General features: G+C 39.0%; 1 protein-coding gene and 1 pseudogene across 2 annotated transcripts; one reads left to right on the top strand and one right to left on the bottom strand.

Moving 5' to 3' along the window:
* Positions 1–8382: 8382 nt before the first annotated feature.
* Positions 8383–8840, top strand: LOC307112195 (ubiquitin-ribosomal protein eS31 fusion protein-like; annotated as a pseudogene). The gene has a single exon. The product of its transcript is annotated as a ubiquitin-ribosomal protein eS31 fusion protein-like (transcript).
* A 4610-nt stretch (positions 8841–13450) lies between these two features.
* On the bottom strand, positions 13451–22162 carry RAD51AP2 (RAD51 associated protein 2; the record flags this gene model as incomplete). Its single annotated transcript, XM_079791589.1, has 3 exons — positions 13451–13569; positions 18427–18510; positions 18844–22162. The coding sequence occupies 3 exons, from the start codon at positions 22160–22162 to the stop codon at positions 13451–13453; spliced, it is 3522 nt and encodes a 1173-aa protein (XP_079647715.1).
* Between the last annotated feature and the right edge of the window lie 153 nt (positions 22163–22315).

Raw genomic sequence — 22315 nt, forward strand, 5'->3', positions numbered from 1 at the left:
ACTTTGATTGGTTGCCTGCTGCATTCTCCCTGACCAGGGCCATGGATAGAGTCTGCAACAGAAGTATGTGCCTTTGACCAGAATGGAACCAGGGACCCAAACTGGCTAGAGCTCCATTTCTAAGTTATCTCACCTCCTGATTTATAATGTGAATAAAAAGTACTTAGAAAAGAAGGGTTAACATGTTATTCTTTTAGTGAATTAAGATAAATTAATAAAAAAAAACTTTAAAAGAAAAATGTGGCTGGCAAACAGAATAAAAATGAAAACATATCACCCTAGCTGGTTTGACTCAGTGGATAGAGCATCAGCTTGTGGACTGAAGGGTCCCAGGTTTGATTCCGGTCAAGGGCACATGCCCCGGTTGCAGGCTCAGTCCCCAATGGGGGGCATGCAGGAGGCAGCCGATCAATGATTCTCTCATATATTTTAATGTATTTTTTTTATTGATTTTTTACAGAGAGGAAGGGAGAGGGATAGAGAGCCAGAAACATCAATGAGAGAGAAACATCGACCAGCTGCCTCCTGCACAACCCCCAGTGGGGATGTGCCCGCAACCAAGGTACATGCCCTTGACTGGAATCAAACCCGGGACCCTTCAGTCCGCAGGCCGACACTCTATCCACTGAGCCAAACTGGTTTCAGCAATAAAATATATTTTAAAAATAAATAAATAAAAAATATAAAAAAAACAACAGTAACTAAATGAGGACTTAAAAAGAACTTAAGGAATGATCTTACAAATAAATATGTTAAAATAAATAAATAAAACATATCTATGAATGATGAATTAGTTTATAGAGAACAACATCTAAAGATACCTTGTACAAATTCCTGGTTGTTTCTACAGATGTTAACTCTGTATGTTTGCATTTCCTTTGCTATTCAAGCAGCCACCTTTATTTAGTACAATGACTTGAAGCTCATACTCATGGTAGAGCCATCCCCATAGACTACCAACCAACTACTATATCTCAAAACCTTTTTATCCATCTGGGAAAACATGGTGCCCCCCGGGCAAATACTTGATGGATCTGAAGTATTAAAGTCTGAGGCAAAACAGATTAAATCACATTATGAGAAGCACTGAAGGAAATCTCATTCAGAAAATGTGCTGACTCCAGCCATTTTCTTTATCTGCATGTCTTTCAAAGAATATTGGAATCAGAGGCCATTCCCTATTTCTTAGAGCTTATTTCAAACATCTTTACTGAGGTACATTTTACAAATCATAAAATTAACCTATTTTGACTTTACAAAGTCACCCAACCTCCCCAGTATGATCCCTGTTTCCTACTTAAAGTCTTACCCTACCCCTAGGTCCAAGCAACCACTAATCTATTTTCTGTCTGTATAAATTTGCCCTTTTTTGGACATGTCACATAAATGGAATCATCTATAAAAGAGAAAGATGCAAATTGACCATACCTTCACGGCACCCACCAGCCAATCAGGAGGGACTATGCAAATTAACCCAACAAAGATGGTGGGTTAATTTGCATGTGCAGACACCGAGTGGCTGGGGGCGGGGCAGGACGCTTGCATCACCATGGCAACATCGCAGGCATTCTGCACCGCCCCAGCAGCTCTGGGCCTCTGGGCAGCGTGGGAAGGCGGAAAGGTGGCTCCGGGCTGGAGCAAAGGCAGAAAGGTGGTTCCGGCCAAAGTGCAGTGCCAGCAGCCAGGGGAAGGAAGGCCCATTCTTGCATGAATCTTTGTGCATCGAGCCTCTATTACAATATATAGTCTTTTATGTCGTGATGCTTTCACTTTGTGTAATGAAGTAGCATATGTCAGGAGTTTGTTCCTTTATATTGCTAAAAGTTTTCAATGATGTGAATCCACCACATTTTGTCTACCCACTGACAGCTTGATAGACATTAAGGTTGTTTCCAGTCTGGCTATAGGAAAAATGCCATAAACCTTCACTCACAAGTCTTTGTGTACACATATGCTTTTATTTCTCTTGAGTAAATACCTAGAGTGGGATGGCTGGATTATATGATAGTCTTATGTTTAACTTTTTAAGAACCTGCCAAACTATTTTCCAAAGTGACTGTACTATTTTACATTCCTACCAGCAATGTTTGAGGGTTCATATTTTCCACATGCTCACTAACATTTATTATTGTCTGTCTTATTTTTTACTAGAGGCCCGATGCATGAAATTCATGCACGGGAAGGGGGTTCCCTCAGCCTGGCCTGCATCCTTTCCAAACTGGGACCCTTCAGGGGATGTCCGACTGCCGGACCAGCAGTCGGACATCCCTCTCACAATCCAGGACTGCTGGCTCCTAACCACTAGCCTGCCTGGCTGCCTGATTGCCCCTAACCACTCTTCCTGCCAGCCTGATAGCCTCCTAACCACTCCCCTGCCAGCCTGACACCTAACTGCTCCCCTGCAGGCCTGGTTGCCCCCAACTGCCCTCCCCTGCCAGCCATCTTGTGACAATGTGGGGGCAGCTATCTTGTGACAACGTGGGGGTGGCCATCTTGTGACAAGAGGGCATGAGGGTCAATTTGCATATTGCCTCTTTATTATATAGGGTAGCCATTCTTCAGGGTGTGAAATGATATCTCTTTGTGGTTTGGATTTACATTTCCCTAATAACTAATGATATTGAGCAGCTCATAACATTTTGAAGTTGCAAGTTCATTATTTTACAAATTTGGAAACTAACAGCTGAAGAGTGACTTATCTAAGAATACTCAGAAATGTTGTGGCAAAAATAGAATATACATCTCTGTCTTTTTATTTAAAGCTTACTTTTTATGAAGCAAAAAAATATAATCACCTTATAGTGAGAGTTTAGACTCCTCTGACAGATGATAACCACCTCTAAAGAGATAATCAAAATTTGCGTTACCACAGTCAGTACAGTTTTCATGCAATCATTATATTTATTTCCTCTTGCTGTGTATAAACTCTAGTGCATGTTTGATGCTTCATACATATCTAAGTGAATGCTGACTGACTGAATGAATGAATGCTAATAAATGTTAAAAGCATAATATGTATCTGAGGAAAAGCGAACAATGCTGGAAAGAACTTATACAAAATAGGCACATGAAAGTATGTTATATTCCTTCAATCAACAGGTGAAGAAATTTCCTCTTACTCCCAAATTGAATGTGTGCTCACCACTCCCTCTTACTATACACTTAAGTGAAATCTTCCATCATCTTGTTATTGTATTATATCAATAGCATTAAAATAGTCTTTCCTGCCAGCAGTTTTTTCTAACTCCGGCTTGTTGGTAAAATAAATATCTGAAGTCATTCTGGGTTTTAATATTGCCTTTGTCTAGCCAGTATTCTTAAGTCTAAGTTATTTAACAAGACACACTAACCCAGCCTAGCTGTTGTGGCTAAGCAGTTGAGCATTGACCCAAGAACCAAGAAGTCACCGGTTTGATTCCTAATCAGGGCACATGCCCAGGTTTAGGCTCCATCCTCAGTATGGGCGTGCAGGAGGTAACCAATCGGTGATGCTTCTCTCTCATCGATGTTTCTATCGCTCTCCCTTCCTCTCTCTCTAAAAAATATAAAATAAAAAGATGCACAATCCTTTATCACATATTACATGGGCCTTAAAGACAAGGTAAGTAGACTGGAAATAATTGGTGGGCCAATCCCACCAAGAAAATCTCTTTTTTGAGGCAAGTTTTCTTCCCAGCCAACAGTATTGTTTAAGCTCTCCTGAGATGTAATCTTGGATTTGCAAAACCTTTCTACACCTGTTCAAAAAATAATTAATTGCTTCTCTTTCAGCTGTTTCTGTGGAAGACATGAATACTTTCTAACATAATAGTCCAGTCTCTCTCCACCGAAACTGGTTATCCTATGGCCTATCAGCAAAAATATCTCTATTTTTCTCTTTTCCTCTTAGAACAGAACTACCACTTTGATTTGATTAAAAAAAAAAAAAAAAGCCCTGATCCAGCACCACTTGAACAAGTCCAATTTTTTCTGAGGTGGGTAAACTGGCTTAATGCTATGTTTGAGCTCACAGATGCAGAAACCCTGCTATTTTTATTCTTGGACAAGGTAATCCAGACTCTAGGATGACTCACTCACTGTGTTCACATGCATTTTCACAAATACTAACATGGATTAATGCATCAACTCCCACTTGGCATGAGTTTACAATTCATTAAGAGCAACTGCAAACTATATCGTGACAGAAGATCTGTCTATGCAGAAGAACACCAAGCTCTTTCTACCTTCTGGAATGTGTATTACTAGACAGGCCAAGGAAATACCACATAAAGTAGCAGTGTATTTCTGCTTATTGTTAATTTGTCATATTTATTATAGATGCCTTAAGAACTACCTCTAAATCCTCTTTTTATAACATGTTTCACCAAGAATTTTGAGCTCTATTAGGTGTGAATTCAGTTTTCTCAGAGTCAATGACTGTTTCATATATTAAAATGATCTGCAAATTTTGTGCAATATTGAATAACAGAAATTTGGTGAAAGTTTTTGACAATACTTTTTGTTATGCAAACCTTATAGAGGTACAATCATATGTATAATTACTAGAGGCCCAATACATGAAATTCGTGCAAGGGCCTTGGCCCCAACCCCCACTCGCCATCGCAGCCGGGGGCCTCTGCCGTGGCCCTCACCCGCTGTGGCTTTGTCCGGAAGGAAGGACGTCCAGAAGGACATCCGGTCTAATTGGCATATTACCCTTTTATTATTATAGATATTTAAGGATCATGTAACCTTGAGGTATAATTTTATACTTTTGTAGACATTCCAGATGGTAGAATACATAAAACACTTTAGATAATTGTTTTTAGCCATGATATAAACAGTTTTTGCTGGCATTCTAGAAACCCACATATTTTATTAGCATATGCCTCCTTGTCATATTTTAACAGTCCCTAATAATAACCAAAACAGTTATCACATAAATAGCATTCAGGAGCTGAGCCAAACTCTAATGTGGAGAGAAATTATGGTGTGGTGACCGAGGATTGAGAAAGTGTCAAGACGTTTTGTTCTAGCCTTGGCTTTCATACTGTGTGGCCTTTTTGAACCTCCATTTTCTCATCTTTCTGAGCCTCTATTTTCCTATCTCTTGGATGAGATGTGTCACTACCAGAATTTTGAAAGCAGAATCTAGGAAAAATGCCTACATGCGAAGTGTATTTGGGAAATGATCCCAGAGAGCAGAAATGAAGGACAAGAGTAACGAAACAGGAAAGGAGAAGTCAATAGAATGATCTGTATGGTGTCCAGTTGGCCATTATTTTGAGCTACTGGTGCTCAGAACCTTCTGGAAGCTTCATGATATGAGCAGTGTTAGAGCAGTCCACTCAGGGACAAAAGGCGGAAGGAAGAATGTATTCATGACTTCAGGGCCCTGTCAGTCAGGCACGGTTGTACTATTGCATGTGTTCGGCTCAGGGTCCCACGGGTGTCCACCCAGAGATGTCAGAGAAGCCTTGGTCAGGAAATGAGAGTGTATATGGAAGCCTGAAACAAAGTGATCGCAGGTTGCACTGAAGAGAGGGAGTTCAAAGCCTGCACAGAAGTGTTCACCTTAGCAGTCACTGGAGTAAAGAGGAAGCCAGGCGCATTTGAAATGGTACAGAACAGGTGCAAGATACAAGACAGTGGATTAACATGCTCTCAAAAACCTTCCAGCTCCAATATTATTTAATATTAATAACTACTACATATTTAGTTTCTTCTAATGGATCACTCTGTTTGTATTGCTATTTAATTTTGGTTGCGCAATAACCTCATAAGTAGACATGGTTATTTCCATTTTGTAGATGAAGAAATTAAGTATAGAAAGGTGAAGTAATTTTCCTAAGTCAGGGTTCCTCAACCTTCATATTTTTGAAACTTAGGGTAAGATTCTCTTTTGGGAATGAGGGAGCTGTCCTGTATACTGTAGGGTGTTTAGCAGCATCTTTGGCTTCTACTCACTAGGTGAATACACCTCTAGTCATTGTTACATGAAAACCAGAGAAGAACCAAGCAATGCTTAGAGAGATGGAGTTACACTTTATTATTATTATTATTATTATTATTATTATTATTATGCACAGGCTGAGAGAAAACTGTATTTCAAATTCTGGGCCTCAACATGGAGGAAGTTTCCCTATTTATATCTTTTTACCTTCTTTGTCTCCCAAATATGGGTTTTTTCCAGTCCCCTTTGCAAGTTCTTAAAGAGCCCTATGTGCTGGGGCTTTGAGACCTCAACCAAAGGCTTGGCCTGGCGCCAGCACTGATAACTTCGTCTGGGGAAGGTTTATGGTCTCTCTGGAATGGGAGTAGTCTTATTTTCCTTATTATTTAAGCAAGAAAGCATTTACAGAAGCCAAAATAGCAGGGTTAAAATTTCAAATAGTAGTTTTTATATAAGATGGATGCTTCATCATGAGAGTCGAAGATGTCTGCTAAGTGTCCCACCAGGCAGGCAAAGTCACCACTGATTAAGAAGTATTGACTTCTAAAGTCACGATTGCAATAAGTAATGTAAGTGCAATTTTACTCCAAAATTCATTAGAAGCACAGAAGTGTTCTTTTGATTATCCAGACATCTGTTTTAAGTGAATCAAAGCTTTATAAAAATCAAATGATTAAGAATTAATTAGTTCTTAAAGATTATGTTGCAAAATAAATGCAGACAGAGTTCGTAATAAGAATCCTAAAGACAAACATAGACATCCCAGAATACTCCTAACAATATTAGAAATGAGTGGAGTCCAATATACTGTATAGTGTTCAGACTAGATAAAAATTACTTCCTAGGAAACCCTGGTAACCAATTCTTATCAGCTTGATAATCAAAAGGAAATGGAGGCAGAGGTCAGACCCCTTATTACACATTATAGATACACATATGTACAAAATGAATTGTTAATAAAGTAAATAATCAGTAGTTTATGCTTTCTCCTTCCGAGGCCAGTAGCCAACATTATGTTTTTAAGATCTTAGTCAATCTTTACTCCCTCACCTGTAGCAGAAAGTAAAGTGCTTTTCTGTTTCAAAGCCTCTTCTAGGAATGTGTGAAGTGGTCCAGAAAAAAGGTGATGGAGGCTGGTGGTATTGAAAAGAGAGTCTATTCATTTATTCAACAAATAAAAAAGCACCTGCTTTATTTTATGATGTCACTCTTTTTAAAAAATAAATAAATAAAAAGGAAAAACTGAGTGACTGGAGGAAAATGGCAGTGGATTAAGTGGAAGCTATGCTGACGTTTTCCCAGGACCAAACTGCAATTACAACTAAAATACATAAAAATCATCCTGAATAACCAACTGAAGACTAGCTGGAGAGAACCCTTATAACCAAGGACATAAAGAGGAGACCTCATGGAAGAGGATGAGCAGGGGAGCCATGCTCCCAAAGGCAGCAGCTGAGGTTCCAGAGGGTTGTCTCAATGGCGGGAGGTTCCCCCTGAGAAGTCTGGGATCTAAACCCCAAACCTGGAGGGCTCCCCAGCCCACGCCACCAGAACTAGGAAAGGTGCCTACATAACATCTGGCCGTGAAAAGCACCAGGGGTTCTGTCCAGCAGGAATAGACAGCTAGATATGCAGACATCCTCTTACGAAGCCAACGCACTAGATGTTGTTTGCAGCCACTTACCTTGGGCTCCAGCAGTGGGAGGACAGAGTGGACTAGAGCTGGGTGAGGAGAGTCTGGGGTGGGCAGCGTGGTGGGGAGAGAACACACAGGACAACCTTGTGGATCCATGTGCTGAGTCATCCTTCCATACAGGAGAAACCATCTTTCTCAGGCAGAGCTTCCCCATTCATGCAACTTTTGCCTGGGGGGAAGAAATTGCCCCACCCCTTGGAAACCCTTTTTCCCCACCAGTGGAGTATACACTCCAATGAGCTCTACAGCCTGGGACTCACTAAGTGATTGAGACTAACAATCTGCCTGCAGGCAGTGGCAGATCTCTGATTGTTTTGAGTTTTTGTCTGACCTGCCTCTGGGCCCTGGGCAAGAAAAAACAGACCTTGGTGCACAACTTGGTCCTTCCCACTTACATCCAGCCCTAGCAGAGGGAGCTACAAACTATGGATTGCTGATAGCTCTAAACAGAGACAGTCACAAACAGCACCTGATGGGCCTGTACCAGAGACACTCCAAAAAGGCTCAAAACCAATAAGCCCAATGGCCAGCTTCAAACAACAGAGCAGGATCCAATAAGCTCCAGAAGTAGTATATACACGGGCTCCAAAATTTGCAGAGAATTCCACTTTGTGTGATAAGTAACTGCACAGCAGACTGCACACTGTGTTGGGGGTTGATTTTCACTGTCAGCCAGCCTGAGGGTTGAGCCCGCATAAAAACGAGCCAATAGCAATCAAGACTCAATTGTGCTTACGGATCCGCCTTCTGCGGGATGCAGATTTTCCTTAAAACCCTCACTCTTGAGGTTGAACCCTCGGATGCGATAGAAAATATACTAGTAAAAGCCAAGATCTAGGATAAAGAAGGAATTCCTCCTGATCAGCAAAGACTGATCTTCACTGGCAAGCAATTGGAAAATAGACATACTTTGTCTGACTACAACATTCAAAAGGAGTCCACTCTTCATCTTGTGTTGAGACTTCGTGGTGGTGCTAAGAAAAGGAAGAAGTCTTACACCACTCCCAAGAAGAACAAGCGTAAGAGAAAGAAGGTTAAGCTGGCTGTCCTGAAATACTAAAAGTGGATGAGAAGGGCAAAATCAGTCGCCTTCGTTCGGGAGTGCCCTCAGATGAATGTGGTGCTGGAGTTTTTATGGCCAGCCACTTTGACAGACATTATTGTGGCAAATGTTGTCTGACCTATTGCTTCAACAAACCAGAAGACAAGTAATTGTATTTGGGTTAATAAAAGACATGAACTAAATTTAATTGTTGAATTTTCTTCCAGTGAACTTTTTTTAAGCATCAAAAGTTGATGGATCAAATTGATAAATAATACTTTGGCAGAAGGATCCCATTATATTTAATATCAGCTGTCTAGATAATAAGCCAGTTTGTGTTTCTGTCAAAAAAAAGACTCAATTGTCATGGGAGGGCACACACAAAGTGCACAAGGAACATTATTAGACCTAGGTCTGGTGATCAGGGAAACTGCACCACTGGATCCCACTGGTCACCCACTGCATGACACCCACCAAGGCGGGGAGTCATAGCAGATCTACCTAACACATAGAAACAAACCCAAAGAGTCAGCCAAAAGAAACAAGCCCCAAGTGAAAGAACTGTAATACTTTCAACAATAAAGATAAATTTCAAACAAAATAAAAATTTAAAAAAAGAAAAACTGAGCAAAATATGTTATTTTAAATGAAGTGAAGTTCAAAAGTGCTATATTCAACAATGTGAATGTTCTTAATGCCACTGAACTGTATACCTAGAAATTGTTAAAATGGTAAATTTGTGTTATGTAATAAAATTTGTATACTGTAATAAAAACAGCTGTAGCATTTTTTTATTACTTATAGTAAAAGAACTGCCATTGGACCTGACATAGTACATTATACATGTGAAAATAGATTGACCTAAACATATAATGTTTGAATTATGAATTAATAAAGTGTTCTGAAAAATAAATATTCAAAACATGTAACAGACTTAAAAACATAAAGGTAAATATTTTTCAGCCCATCCTTTATAGGTAGGATCCCTTAAACAGGAAACTCTATTAGTATATTTTTATTTAACCCTAAAAGGGGTGAAAAAGCTCCTTTTAAAAATATTAACAATAACAGGTATTAATAATTACATGCTTGCTGTATACCAGGAATTGAGCTAGACATTTCATGGATATTATCTTTAATTTTAGTCCCATGAAAATAAAATAATCTCTACTCCATTCCTCAAGTCCCCAAATTACAAACCTTAATGTTACTGAAACATCTTTTTTCTTTCCAAGATGGGAAAAATAGGTCACATCCATAGGATTCTGTTCATAACTGACTTTAGAAAGTCCAAATAACCATTTTTATGGTTCATTCTTTATTATTGGTACAGAATGCGAGTAAATTTAATAGAGAGTTTCTCATAAGTTAGACAGGCTCAAACCATTCATTCAATGGATAGGTTCCTTTAAAAGAATGTTTTCTATATAGAAAGAATTATAAGTCACTAGATTTCTTTTTCCATTTTGCTTAACTAAATAAGATTAAACAGGTAATATTACCTCAGAGGTCTGCATACTTAATGTACTGACTATAACATAACTTTTTAATTTGATGTAATATAAGGTTCTGCTTTTCTTCTCATGCTCACTGTTACACATCCAAAAGCTTGCTATTTTAAACTGAAGTAACACCAAGATTTATTCTAAGGTTGAATAAAAGCAAGTATTTTTTGAAGTGGCTTTTCATTGTCTGAATATTTTTATTCTGATCTGAATGCATTAAACTTTTGCATTTTAAGAATAAGGATAAAAAGAACAAAGTGGAGGGGAGAATGGGTTTCAATTTAAAATGTATTCCACCACAGCCCCCAATGCAACCTGTCAACCTGGCTATGAAGACACAAAAACTTAAAAGCTAAAATGTTACCCGACTCCTACCCTCCAATTTTCCAATTCCAGAAACAAAAACTCACAGAACTCGGCAGGAAGGGGAAGGCGATGTCTCTGAGTGTATATGTATGTTAGGGAAGAAGGTCCTGGGGAAAGGGGTACTTGAGTAATGACACTAGGAAGAACAAGTTTTGCATTGGGAGAGGTGTAATATTTCCCAAAATATTTATAAAGAAAGATCAAAGATCAAAAAAGACATAGCTATTATGAGCAGGTATAGAAATTTATTCATTCACTCACTCAAATAATATTGTATGGGTACTTAGTAGGGGTAGGTACTATTCGAGGCACTTGGGATATATTAAGGGGGGCGGGGGGAGGTAAAGAATCCTGCCTCCAAGGACTTGCATTCTTGTAAGGCATGAATTATATAGTGCGTGAAAAGCTAAGAGTTCTGTGAGAAGAATAAAAAATTAGAGCAGGATAGTGAAGTTAGAAAGTACATGGTAGGGCTTGGAAATTAATAGAGCTGAATTTGAGGTGGTTTTTAGTGTGTCTCAGAATCTGACTTGTAATAGGATAATCAGACTTATTTTGTTAATACATTTAGTCTTCCTTCTGTCATTACACACTTTGTTTTTTTGTGTTTTCTTGCTGCTTCCTTCTTCCCTTCGTTTTTGCTAAGCAGCCCATTTTATTTCTCTGTCAAATGTTTTCAAAAATATTATTCTACTGATGGCTGCTCTTAAATTATGTATATCTGACATTTCTTTTCCAATCTCAAGTAAGCTCCTTGAGGCAAGGACTTCTGTATTCTATCTCTGAGCCTAACACCAAGTAGGAGTATTAAAATACATTTATTCTATGAGTGAATAAGTTAATAGTAGGTATTAACTAAATTATCACAATTCTGCTCTTGGGCCAAAGATAAACTCTGGAGGTGGAAATAGAAAGCGAATGCAGAGAAAGGTGGGAAAGAATGCTATGGAGGAGGTTGCCTCTATCCCAATCCTGACCAACTTTGTGATTTTGAAAAACTTACCCATCCTCTTTGCACCTCTATTTTTTTTTTCACTTGAAAAATAAAGGAAGTGAATTAGAACAATGATCCATATACTTTTCTTTTCTAACGTTATGGGAGTTTTACTTGGAGGTGAACTTTAAACTATTAATACAAATGCCAAGATCAGGTGTCCTCAAACTACAGCCCCCAGGCCACATGCGGGTGTTTTGCCGTTTTGTTTTTTTACTTCAAAGTAAGATATGTGCAGTGTGCATAGGAATTTGTTCATAGTTTTTTTTAAACTATAGTCCGGCCCTCCAACCGTCTGAGGGACAGTGAACTGGCCCCCTGTTTAAAAAGTTTGAGGACCCCTGGTCAAGATACTATACAAAGCATCCACAGAAATTTTTTTCATCCTTTTAAAAAATTTTCCACAAACATTTCCTACATAATCCAACACACAACAACAAAAATGGTTCATCCTTTTTTCAACTTGCATACAATGGAAAAACATATGTGTGAGAAATTATCTAGTAATAAATAATCAGAATTTTTTTAGTACCAGTCACTTCCGTAACCAAATATTATTCTGATCAATAAAAATTGCTATCATCAGACTTCTGGTATATACTTATACCATTACTTAATTTTTAGTACTGCTCCACACCTTGGTTCTTCACAATTACTAACATAGAAAACTGTGGCAAAGTAGGTGCAAGCATTTGCAAAAACAAACAAAATCCCCAGCTTAAAGCATGAATATGTATGATGGAATTTCTTCCCAACCAATGGACTTTCAAACCATCAAATCACTAGAACTGCCCTGGCCCCTGGCTGTGTGGCTTAGTTGGTTGGGGTTCATCCCATGCACCAAAAGGCTGCTGGTTTGATTCTTGGTCAGGATACCTGCCTATGTTGCAGGCTTGATCCGTGGCAGGGGTTGTGCAGAAGGCAGCTGATGAATGTTTCTCTCTTTCTTTCCCTCAAAAATCAATAAAAAATCTTTTTAAAAAATCACTACAACTGAACTGAATTTGCCAAGATGTTTTTGCCTAAGTCAAGGAAGAGATGCATTTATTTTCAACAGAGGAGCTGAAATTAAAAGCCAGTATTAAGTTTAAGACAGGTTGGGGGATTCAGCCATTTGAAAAATGACCATCTTTTTAAAAAATGACCACTAAAAATAAGTTCATTAAATTTATTTTTTAAATCATAAAACACTTCTTACAAAAGATCATTTAATTGTTCACACTGCCCTGAATAGATGCCAGGGAGATGTAGACTATTGTTACTTTTCCTCCCTGTCCCAACCCCCAAACATGTTGAAGTGACCACAAAGCAAAGTGGTCACAATAATTTCATAGGGGAGATTTTCCTTTTTAACCACCAGCGCGCGTGCGCACACACACACACACACACACACACACACACCTGTTTGTAAGGAACGAAAACATTACATCTGGTAAACAGCAAAGATTCCACTACACTTCAAATGCAGAACACTTATGAAGCAGAGGCATGCTGGCTTTTTAAACAGAAGCAGATAAGGTTTGTTGCCTTTTTAAGAGTCACAGATCTTTTAGAGAAATCTATAAAGGCTACCAATCTTCTCCACAAAAGCATTTTATATATATGCATATATTATGAACAATAAGTTGACATTTTATAAGATCACAAAAACTTTTAATCTGTATATTGTTAATGCATAAAAATATCAATAAAATATTATATAATGTTTAAAGGTAATTAAATAATTCACACACACACACACACACACACACACACACACACAAACCCTCTCCATACTTCATAATAAAGAAAACCCACAACCCCCAAGGTGAAAGAAAAGCATTTAGTGAAAGAAAGAAATAAAAGATTAATAGTTGTCATAAAATTTTTTGAAATATTAAAGTCCAATATCTTCTTTTAAGTCCTCATAACATATTTACTTTAAATAGGGATGAAGTTGTTTAAGTTTGGCTTTTCTTGACAAACCAACTCTGATTGGACGACTGCATGTCTTAAGAGGTAGTACTCTTGAAATTCCATGTGAAAAATTACTACCTAAAAATATAAGACAATAAAAGTATTTAAGGGAAAAATTACTCATAGTTTCTAAGATTAAAAAATTTTGATAACTTTTAATCATACTAGCAACTTTACTGAGTCACTGAGTTAAGTGCTTTAAATGAATTAGCTTACTTAATCCTATCTCCATTTTTAAAATGTAGAAACCTCAGCACAAAAGTTAAGTAACTTGGCCAATATAAAATACAAACTAAATAAAACCATCATTCCAGTCAGGCAGTTAGACTTAACAACAAAACTACATAGATTTTTTTTTAAGTATTGATTTTCAAGTGAGAGAAACATTGATTTATTGTTCCACTTATTTATGCATTCATTGTTGATTCTTGTATGTGCCTGACGGAGGATGGAACCCACAACCTTGGTGTATTGGAACAACACTCTAACCAGCTCAGCTACCTGGGCCTACATAGATTTTAAAGTTACACTTGATATAGTGGCTTTAAACATCATGTCACTTTTTCTTATTAGAAGCTAAATAACTAAACTATACTATTAATGATTATGTTTGATTTCTAATAGAGATTATTATCAATATTAGAATGCAAATGTCATTTCAAAACAGCTCAAAACATTTCATGAAGATATATCTGTTATTAAATCAGTAACCAGACAAATAGAATCAACTACCCTTGATAATAAAATACAATACCTCTAATTTTCAGAGTGCTTTATTTTAAAAAATAAACAGTAGGATACATATTTAAAGCTAAAAATGTATCAAGCTTTCATCAAGGTTTAATGAATTAGTATGATCTTAATATAAAAGCACATTATACTAAAAATAGTGTAATCAACATAACTTCAAATCTGACAAAAGGTAAACAACATAATTTCTACTAAGTTTAACCAAACAGAATGTGTATAAACAATAATCAAATAAAATGCAAATTTTAGCTGTATGTAAAAAGGGAGGAAACAACATAATATAGCTAGTTACTCATAAAAAATAAAAAAAATTGCTAAATTATTTTTTAAACAAAAAGGGATTGTCCAAATAAACCAAAATTAATGGATCATGTCTGATACACTAGATTTGGTTATAAATTAAGTAATGTCAGCAATTTATGCTAAGTGTACTTCTATGTTATGAGATTTTTATTTCAGAACAAAGCCATGATTGGTCTATTTGATTACTTTTTCAAAGTATAACTTTCCTCTTTCGTATTGTAATATGACAGATCCTTCTGATAATTTTGCAATGGGTGGGAAATCACTAAACCAATTTGTATAAACAGTAGGCCTTTTGCAAAGCATATGCCCTTAAACAGTGATTAAGTTGTAGTTGTAAGGATGTGCTTTTTTATAACCTTGGATATCCTACCTTTTATTAAATAAACTAGAAGCCTGGTGCACGAAATTCGTGCATGGCGGGGGGTTGTCCCTCAGCCCAGCCTGTACCCTCTCCAATATGGGACCCCTTGGGATCGGGCCTAAACGGGCAGTCGGACATCCCTCTCACAATCCAGGACTCCTGGCTCCCAACTGCTTGCCTGCCTGCCTTCCTGATTGCCCCTAACCGCTTCTGCCTGCCAGCCTGATCACCCCCTAACCACTCCACTGCCAGCCTGGTTGATGCTTACCTGCTCCCCTGCCAGCCTGTTTGCCCCCAACTTCCCTCCTCTGCCAGCCTGGTCACCCTTAACTGCCCTCTCCTGCAGGGTTGATCACCTCCAACTGCCCTCCCTTGCAAGCCTGGTCCCTCTCAACTGCCCTCCCTTGCAGGCCGGGTGCCTCCCAACTGCCCTCTCCTGCTGGCCATCTTGTAGTGGCCATCTTGTGTCCACATGGGGGCAGGATCTTTGACCACATGGGGGCAGCTATATTGTGTGTTGCAGTGATGATCAATCTGTATATTACTCTTTTATTAGATAGGATAGAGGCCTGGTACAGGGGTGGGGGCCAGCTGGTTTGCCCTGAAGGGTGTCACAGATAAGGGTGGGGTTCCCTTGGGGCCTGGGGCGGCCTGAGCGAGGGGCCTGTGATGGTTTGCAGGCCGGCCACGCCTCCTGGCAACCCAAGGGGAGGCCCTGGTATCTGGAATTTATTTTCCTTCTACAATTGAAACTTTGTAGCCTGGGGCGGCAGCCATTTCTGTGGCAGTTAATTCACCTTCTACAATTGAAACTTTGTAGCCTTAAGTGGGTGAGCCCGGCCAGGGTGTGGGGAAAGCTTTGCTTCCCCTGTTGCCGCCGGCAACCCTGGCCTGCTCTCTCAAGCTCCATTCTGCTGCCATTTGTTTGAATTTGTTTACCTTCTATAATTGAAACTTTGTAGCTTGAGTGGAGGCTTAGGCCTGCAACGGCTATGGGAAAGCTTGGCTTCCTCTGTTACCTGGGAAACTTTGCTCTCTGTGGCTGTAGCCATCTTGGATTGGGGTTAATTTGCATACTCGCCCTGATTGGCTGGTGGGCGTGGCTTGGCTGGTGGGCGTGGCTTATGTCGCGGAGTGATGGTTAATTTGCATATTACCATTTTTATTAGAGAGGATTATGACCCTTTTTATTATTGCTATATACTGGATTAATGTATTGCATTGTATCATTTCACAATTCTAAATATTCAAACATACTACCAGAAACGGTTCATTTTAGAAATCAGTATTTAGAAAATTGATGAAATTTATTAGTCATCTTTTAAAAATAATACTAACTCGATTGTTCTCTAAATACTTGCAATGCTAAGTACAGTCCACAGGCTAGCGGCATCTAGGCGCTTGTTAAGAATCAGAATCATAACGCCTACCCCACAACAGAACCATAATTGTTTAGAAAGATACCCAGGTCACCTATATATAAAAGGCTAATATGCAAAGTGTCCCCTTGGGAGTTCGACCAGGAGTTCGATCGCACACTATGATGTGCACCGACCACCAGGGGGTGGCATGGAACTAAGGAAGGCCCCAGCCAACCCTGATCACCAGTCAGGCCTAGGGACCATACCATGAACAAATTTCATGCACCAGGCCTCTAGTTTGTATATAATTTAAAATTAGGGGAGAATGGATGCTGAATGATATTTAAAGCACCTGGCACACTGGCTGGCTGGCATATAACACATGCTCAAAATAATCCCAAAATACTTGCCTTCTCCACAGATAGAGAAGAGAGACACAAAGAGTTTACAGGATGTTACTGGAGACATAAGTGGCAGAAACTTTAATTGGAGGCATCATGATGACAAGTGAGTAAGTATCAAAAGCATTTCAGCACAACAGAAGTTTCCTAATGCCTTTAAAACCACTCTGTATAAACAGGCCTTATCCCCACTTCCCAGTGTCTCTCAACTATTCCTTTACACTATTGATTTTTAACAAGTCTCAGGAAGATTATCCCAGTTGGATAATCTTTGTAAGTAAATCCAAGACAACTATCCTAACACAATATTAAATAATTCTGGCTGACCTCACACATTATGTTCCATATTTTATAATAACGAGGCATTTTTTCTTGCAAAGACACAGTACAGTAGTATAGGTTCAAATATGTCCAACAAATGTAACATTTCTTTTTTCATTTGTGCACATAATTTAATCTTTCATTTCATCCATTTCATTATCACAGTTATAATCATGATGAATATGGGTGCATGTTCCCTAATCTTCCTCCATTCTATCTCAAAATTAACCCAAGTTCTTCCTTTCTTTCCGTCCTAGAAGAAATAACTCCTATCCTTTCCAGGCTAACTCTGCCAACCTGCTTTTAGTTTCACAGGGTATTGCTACCTCAATTATTCTCTTTATTCATGGGAGAAGAAACTAGCTGTGGGCTTTTTATCTTCCAGGACTTGGATTAATTTTTAAGATTATTTTATTGTAAGTTTAGAAAAAGGAAAAGATGCATTATGGAAGTGACTGAATAAAGGTTCCACGAGCAGCATCCTACTGATGAGAAGCCAGGAAAATGTTTTGAGTAATTTTCAATTACTCAATGTAAATCCTACCCTGTGTCTCATCCCACTGGTACTATTGTAAGTTAGACTAGACGTTAGACTTGCTGTGTTTTATCCTGATATTGTAAACCTTTTAGGTTTATGATGAGGCTAGTTTAACTTTTCATTAGTTTGTTTAATAGTAATCAAAATTTAAATTCCATAGTCATAAACCATGTTAATATATCTAAATGATACTAAATTTTTTCATTACTAAATAAAATGTCTACATAAAGAGCCTCATAATAAAGAATAGAGAACATTGATGATAATTGTATAACTGTGAGCAACATCTCATCAATGGAAATTCAACTTAGTTAAATGCCTTTTTTTTTGTTTTGCCAATAAATGTTACATATATTAGATTGTATATTAGACATGTATTACATCTATCTTATTATGTAGTTATTCCAATGCATCCTGACAAATAAACAGTTTTGAAAAGCACATTTCCCAATAATATTCTAAAGCTAATATTCTAAAATGGTATTTTAATCTTTAGCTAATTTTTAACTATTAGAATTTGCTCCAGTACAGTATTAACATTTACAAAGGTACTAAATCTTTATATTTATTTTCTAACAACTTAAGAATATTTTCCTTCTACTGGAAAATACAAGAATGCAATAATTGCCCTAACCAGTTTGGCTCAGTGAATAGAGTGTCGGCCTGCGGACTGAAGGGTCCCAGGTTCGATTCCGGTCAAGGGCATGTACCTTAGTTGCGGGCACATCCCCAGTGGGGGGTGTGCAGGAGGCAGCTGATCGATGTTTCTCTCTCATCAATGTTTCTAACTTTCTATCCCTCTCCCTTCCTCTCTATAAAAAAATCAATAAAATATATTTAAAAAAGAATGCAATAATTATCTTAGAAGGTATTCTAGAAAATAACCAAAAATCTTACCTCCCTTCACTATATAATTAATTTTTTCTTCCTTAAATTCATCAGAGGAAAAAGCAGATCTTTTGGGTGAGGGTTTCTCACAATCTGAAAATAAAGATCAATATATTACTGTAAAAAGTAAGTTTTACATAAAATGTTGATATTAAAAAGTTACTTTTTCAAAAAATATTCCTCCCATTGGCTCCTAATATTTAGATAAATGCTTCAAAGCTCCTTGTAAAAATTTTATCACTTGTTATCTTCAAGTTCAACATATTCAATGTTGGAACAGTTCTTTATAGAAAATAATGTGCATCAATAAACATTGCTTATACTTTATCTCCCTTTTGCCCAAATTATATATTTGGCCAACACAGGGGGGAAAGGCTGCAATTTTTTTCTATCATAAGAAAAAACATTTTAAAACTAATTTTATACCTTCCTCAGAAGTCGAATAGAGTACTTCTTCCTCTGATGTCCTTAAACAGGAATGTTCATTAGGAACTTCCTGTTCTCTGTTTCTTTGTGCTGTTTCCCAGTTAAATAAACTTTGGTGTCTTTTATGCATATTAGGACCTGCTTTAGCATCACAGAGCAAAGAAGATGCACAGGTTTTGTTGACTGTACCTATTTTCAAATCTTTTTTTATCTTTGTTTTTACCGCCTCCACAGCGTTATTTTCTCTAAAGTAATTTTCTTGCCCATTGTTTGTTTCCACAGTGCTTAGAATTTCATTTTCCTTACTGATTTTGTGAAACATATGAAGTTCTTCAAGAACTAAATCAAATTTACTTTTCATCTCAAAATCTTTGGCTATTGTCATAGCTTCTGTTGGTAAACACTTGGCAGTTAAATCCTGAAAACACGCATTGTTCCCTACCCTCAGATCAGCTTCAAATTGATGTTGAACACATTCTGTAGAGTCATTCTTTGGATAAAAATGCTTTAAATTAGCTAACTCACTTTCTTGCAAAATACTCTCATATTCCTTTTTGTCAGCTAGATTATGTTGATTAACATATTTAGTCTCTTCCACATTTTCTTTCCTACTCATTAAGGCAACTGGTTGCACAGAAAAAATGCCATCCAATGAATAAAACCTATTTTTCTCTTTCTTTTCAATCTTAATATCTTTATGAACTTGGTGACAGTATGTTAAACTTTGTGCTATGACATTTTCTTCCTCCTTTAAAATTAAGTCATGTCTTTTTGCTTCCATTTCACTTTTTAGCAAGCTCCCAAAATTTTGAACTTGAGTTGAAATCATGGGATTGGTTTGCTCAGTACGTTTTGTGTAGTGGCTTGCTGGTATGGCTTGTTGCCTAACATTGAAGATACCTTCAACAATGCACTTACAATTAAAGCTACTAATCTTGTTATGCTCCTGTTTTCTTTCAGTATCTAAATTTTCATTGTGCATATTTATTTCACAAAAGTTTTCATTGATATATTCATAGTTGTTCTGTATGAATTGAGGAAGAGAATTAACATGCATTTTCACAGTGTTTGTACTACACTGAGCCCAATTTTTCACATTCATTACTTGTTCAGGACAAGTCTTACTCTTGTAACTAATTTCATCCCTGTCATCAAAGTCCATTAAAACTATATTTTTAGATGTCACACTAAAGGAATTGATGGATTGTTTCTTAAACTCTTCGAAAACTTGTTCAGTTTTAAATAACTTTTTCTTCTCTAACATAGGTTTCATATTATCTCCTAACGGTATTGAAAAAGTTAAAGTCCTTCCTAGATATATAATATTATTTTCTACCGTAATATTTTTTGGATAATTCAAACACATTATCCATTTGAAAATGCACCCCTCTTCTAATTTAGAATCATTTTCAGTTCCAGTTAAAGAGTCAAAGTTATTGAGCAAAGAAGCTATGTTGGCTTTTAATATGATATGTAGAGCTTTTGAAACACCGGTTTGTAAATAAATGTTATTTCTTCTATTGACATTTATATTACTAATTATTAGATTATGAACATCAGTTTGCTTTAGACACTTCAAAATCTCATGCCAGGCTAAAATACTATTATCTGCTTCATTTGCTGAAATACCTTTATGGGAGTAAAACCTTTCTGTAATGAAATTCACAAAAATGTTGCTTAAATAAAAGTCTTTTTGTGAAGTATAATACTGCAATGGCAACTGTAGCATAATATTGTTTTCTCCTTTACCACTTAACCAAAAAAAATTTATTAAAGCTTTTTGGCTACCCAGTGTTCCTATCATGAGAAGCTTTGGTTGTTCTTCATGTGTATTCATGGCTTTTATATTATAATAATCTTCTTGGCTTAAATGAGCTGTATCTGATAATTGCAGCAAATTCCATTTTTCTCCAGTTTTCTTCGTATTTTCACCTTTAGTTTGGTAATTATGCAGAACCCAGCTGTTCTCCCTATTTTTTCTCAAAATATGTCTAATGTTATAGTTCTCGCTTGGACATATTTCTAACCTGGTGGACATGCAACAGTCCAAGCATGTCCCCGCTTCCTCCCGATTTGCATTTTGCAGTGTTATGGTGACATTCCTATCAGGCTCTCTTCCATCGGACTCGATACCACTGGGCTTATCGTGTTGTGAACCGGTCCAGCTTTCCCCCCTCACAGGAAACCTGTCTCCTGCATCCCCAAGTTTTTCATCGTCCAGTAACCTGCGCCTCTTGACGGTCCGTCTGTTTGGGGGCCGGTAACTGTTGGTGGAACCGGGGACACAGGTCTCCTTTGTGTCGCACTTTGTCTTTGCTCTTTCCTTTAAACAGACAGGGGCCCGGCTGCTCTGTAAGTCAGCTGGGAGCTCGGGGAGGGGTCTTGTGCTGCTCCCGCGGGAAAACCTGGGTTTGGCCATTTTCCTGCCGGGCTGGCTTTGAGATTGGGGTGTTTTGAGCAGAGATGCTGGAAGGTCCCTTTCCCTTTGATTTGACTGTGTAGCCCTGCCAGCTTCCCATCTGCCCTCCACTTGGTGGAAGGTTGGTTTCGTTTCCTGGTGAAAGGTAAGGTCCCGCAACAGATTTCCCGCCGGTTTCCTAGGACTATTGTCCGTCTGCCTCTCGCCTCTCCCGTGGACCAAACGCTGTTTCCCTTCCTCGCTTTCAGGTCCCTGTCTGTCGTGTGGGGACATGTCGGGCCGAAGCTGCCCCGCCTCAGCGGGGGATCTGTCCCTGCGGGGCGCACTGACAGCCTCCCTGTCACACAGCCCTGCTCCAGAGAACCTTCTGGAAGCCCTCGAACCGGAACCCAAACTTCCGGAGGGGGGAGGCTGCAAACAGGCATTCATCTCGAATCCGCTATTCTGGCATCCCAGATTTCTAATCTGCTTCCCCCTGGCCGGTTTCTCCTCCCGCCAGTCTGCGGAGCGGCCGAAAATCGCCTCAGGGGAAAGGAGCAGCGCCCGGAAGGGTCTGGGCGACAGCGCCCATGCTTTCTCCGCCTCTGACAGGCGAGGCACCAGAGGCAGCCTCCACCCCGCCTCGGCGACCCCGCCGGGCTCCTCGAGACGGAGCCGCTTGCTACTGGGGGGCTGGGGATCAGGGTCTTGAGGAGGCGGGGAGCCGGGGGCCGCCTCCCTGAGCTCCGCCACCTGCGGCGTGAGGCGCGGGACCGACATGACAGGGACCTGAGGGGATCTGTCCGAGGTTCCCGCCAAGCTCGAGTCTTTCAGCCCCGGCGGAGAGGCCCCGCCCCATCCCAGGGCCGCTGCCCTGGCCACGCCCCCGACACGCCCCTTGAGGCCTGGCCTCAGTATCATCTTTATGGAAAGCCCCGCCCCGAACACGCCCCTCCGACGCCCCAGCCTGGCCGCCCCGCCCCCTTCTACGTGCCGCTCCACCTAGACCACGCCCCCCGGCCGCTCTCCTCCTCCCCAAACCCGAGAGCGCCCAGCTGTGGCGCCCTCACACCG

The sequence above is a fragment of the Cnephaeus nilssonii genome (assembly GCF_951640355.1).
Source record: "Cnephaeus nilssonii genome assembly, chromosome: 15".
Taxonomy (NCBI): Eukaryota; Metazoa; Chordata; class Mammalia; order Chiroptera; family Vespertilionidae; genus Cnephaeus; species Cnephaeus nilssonii.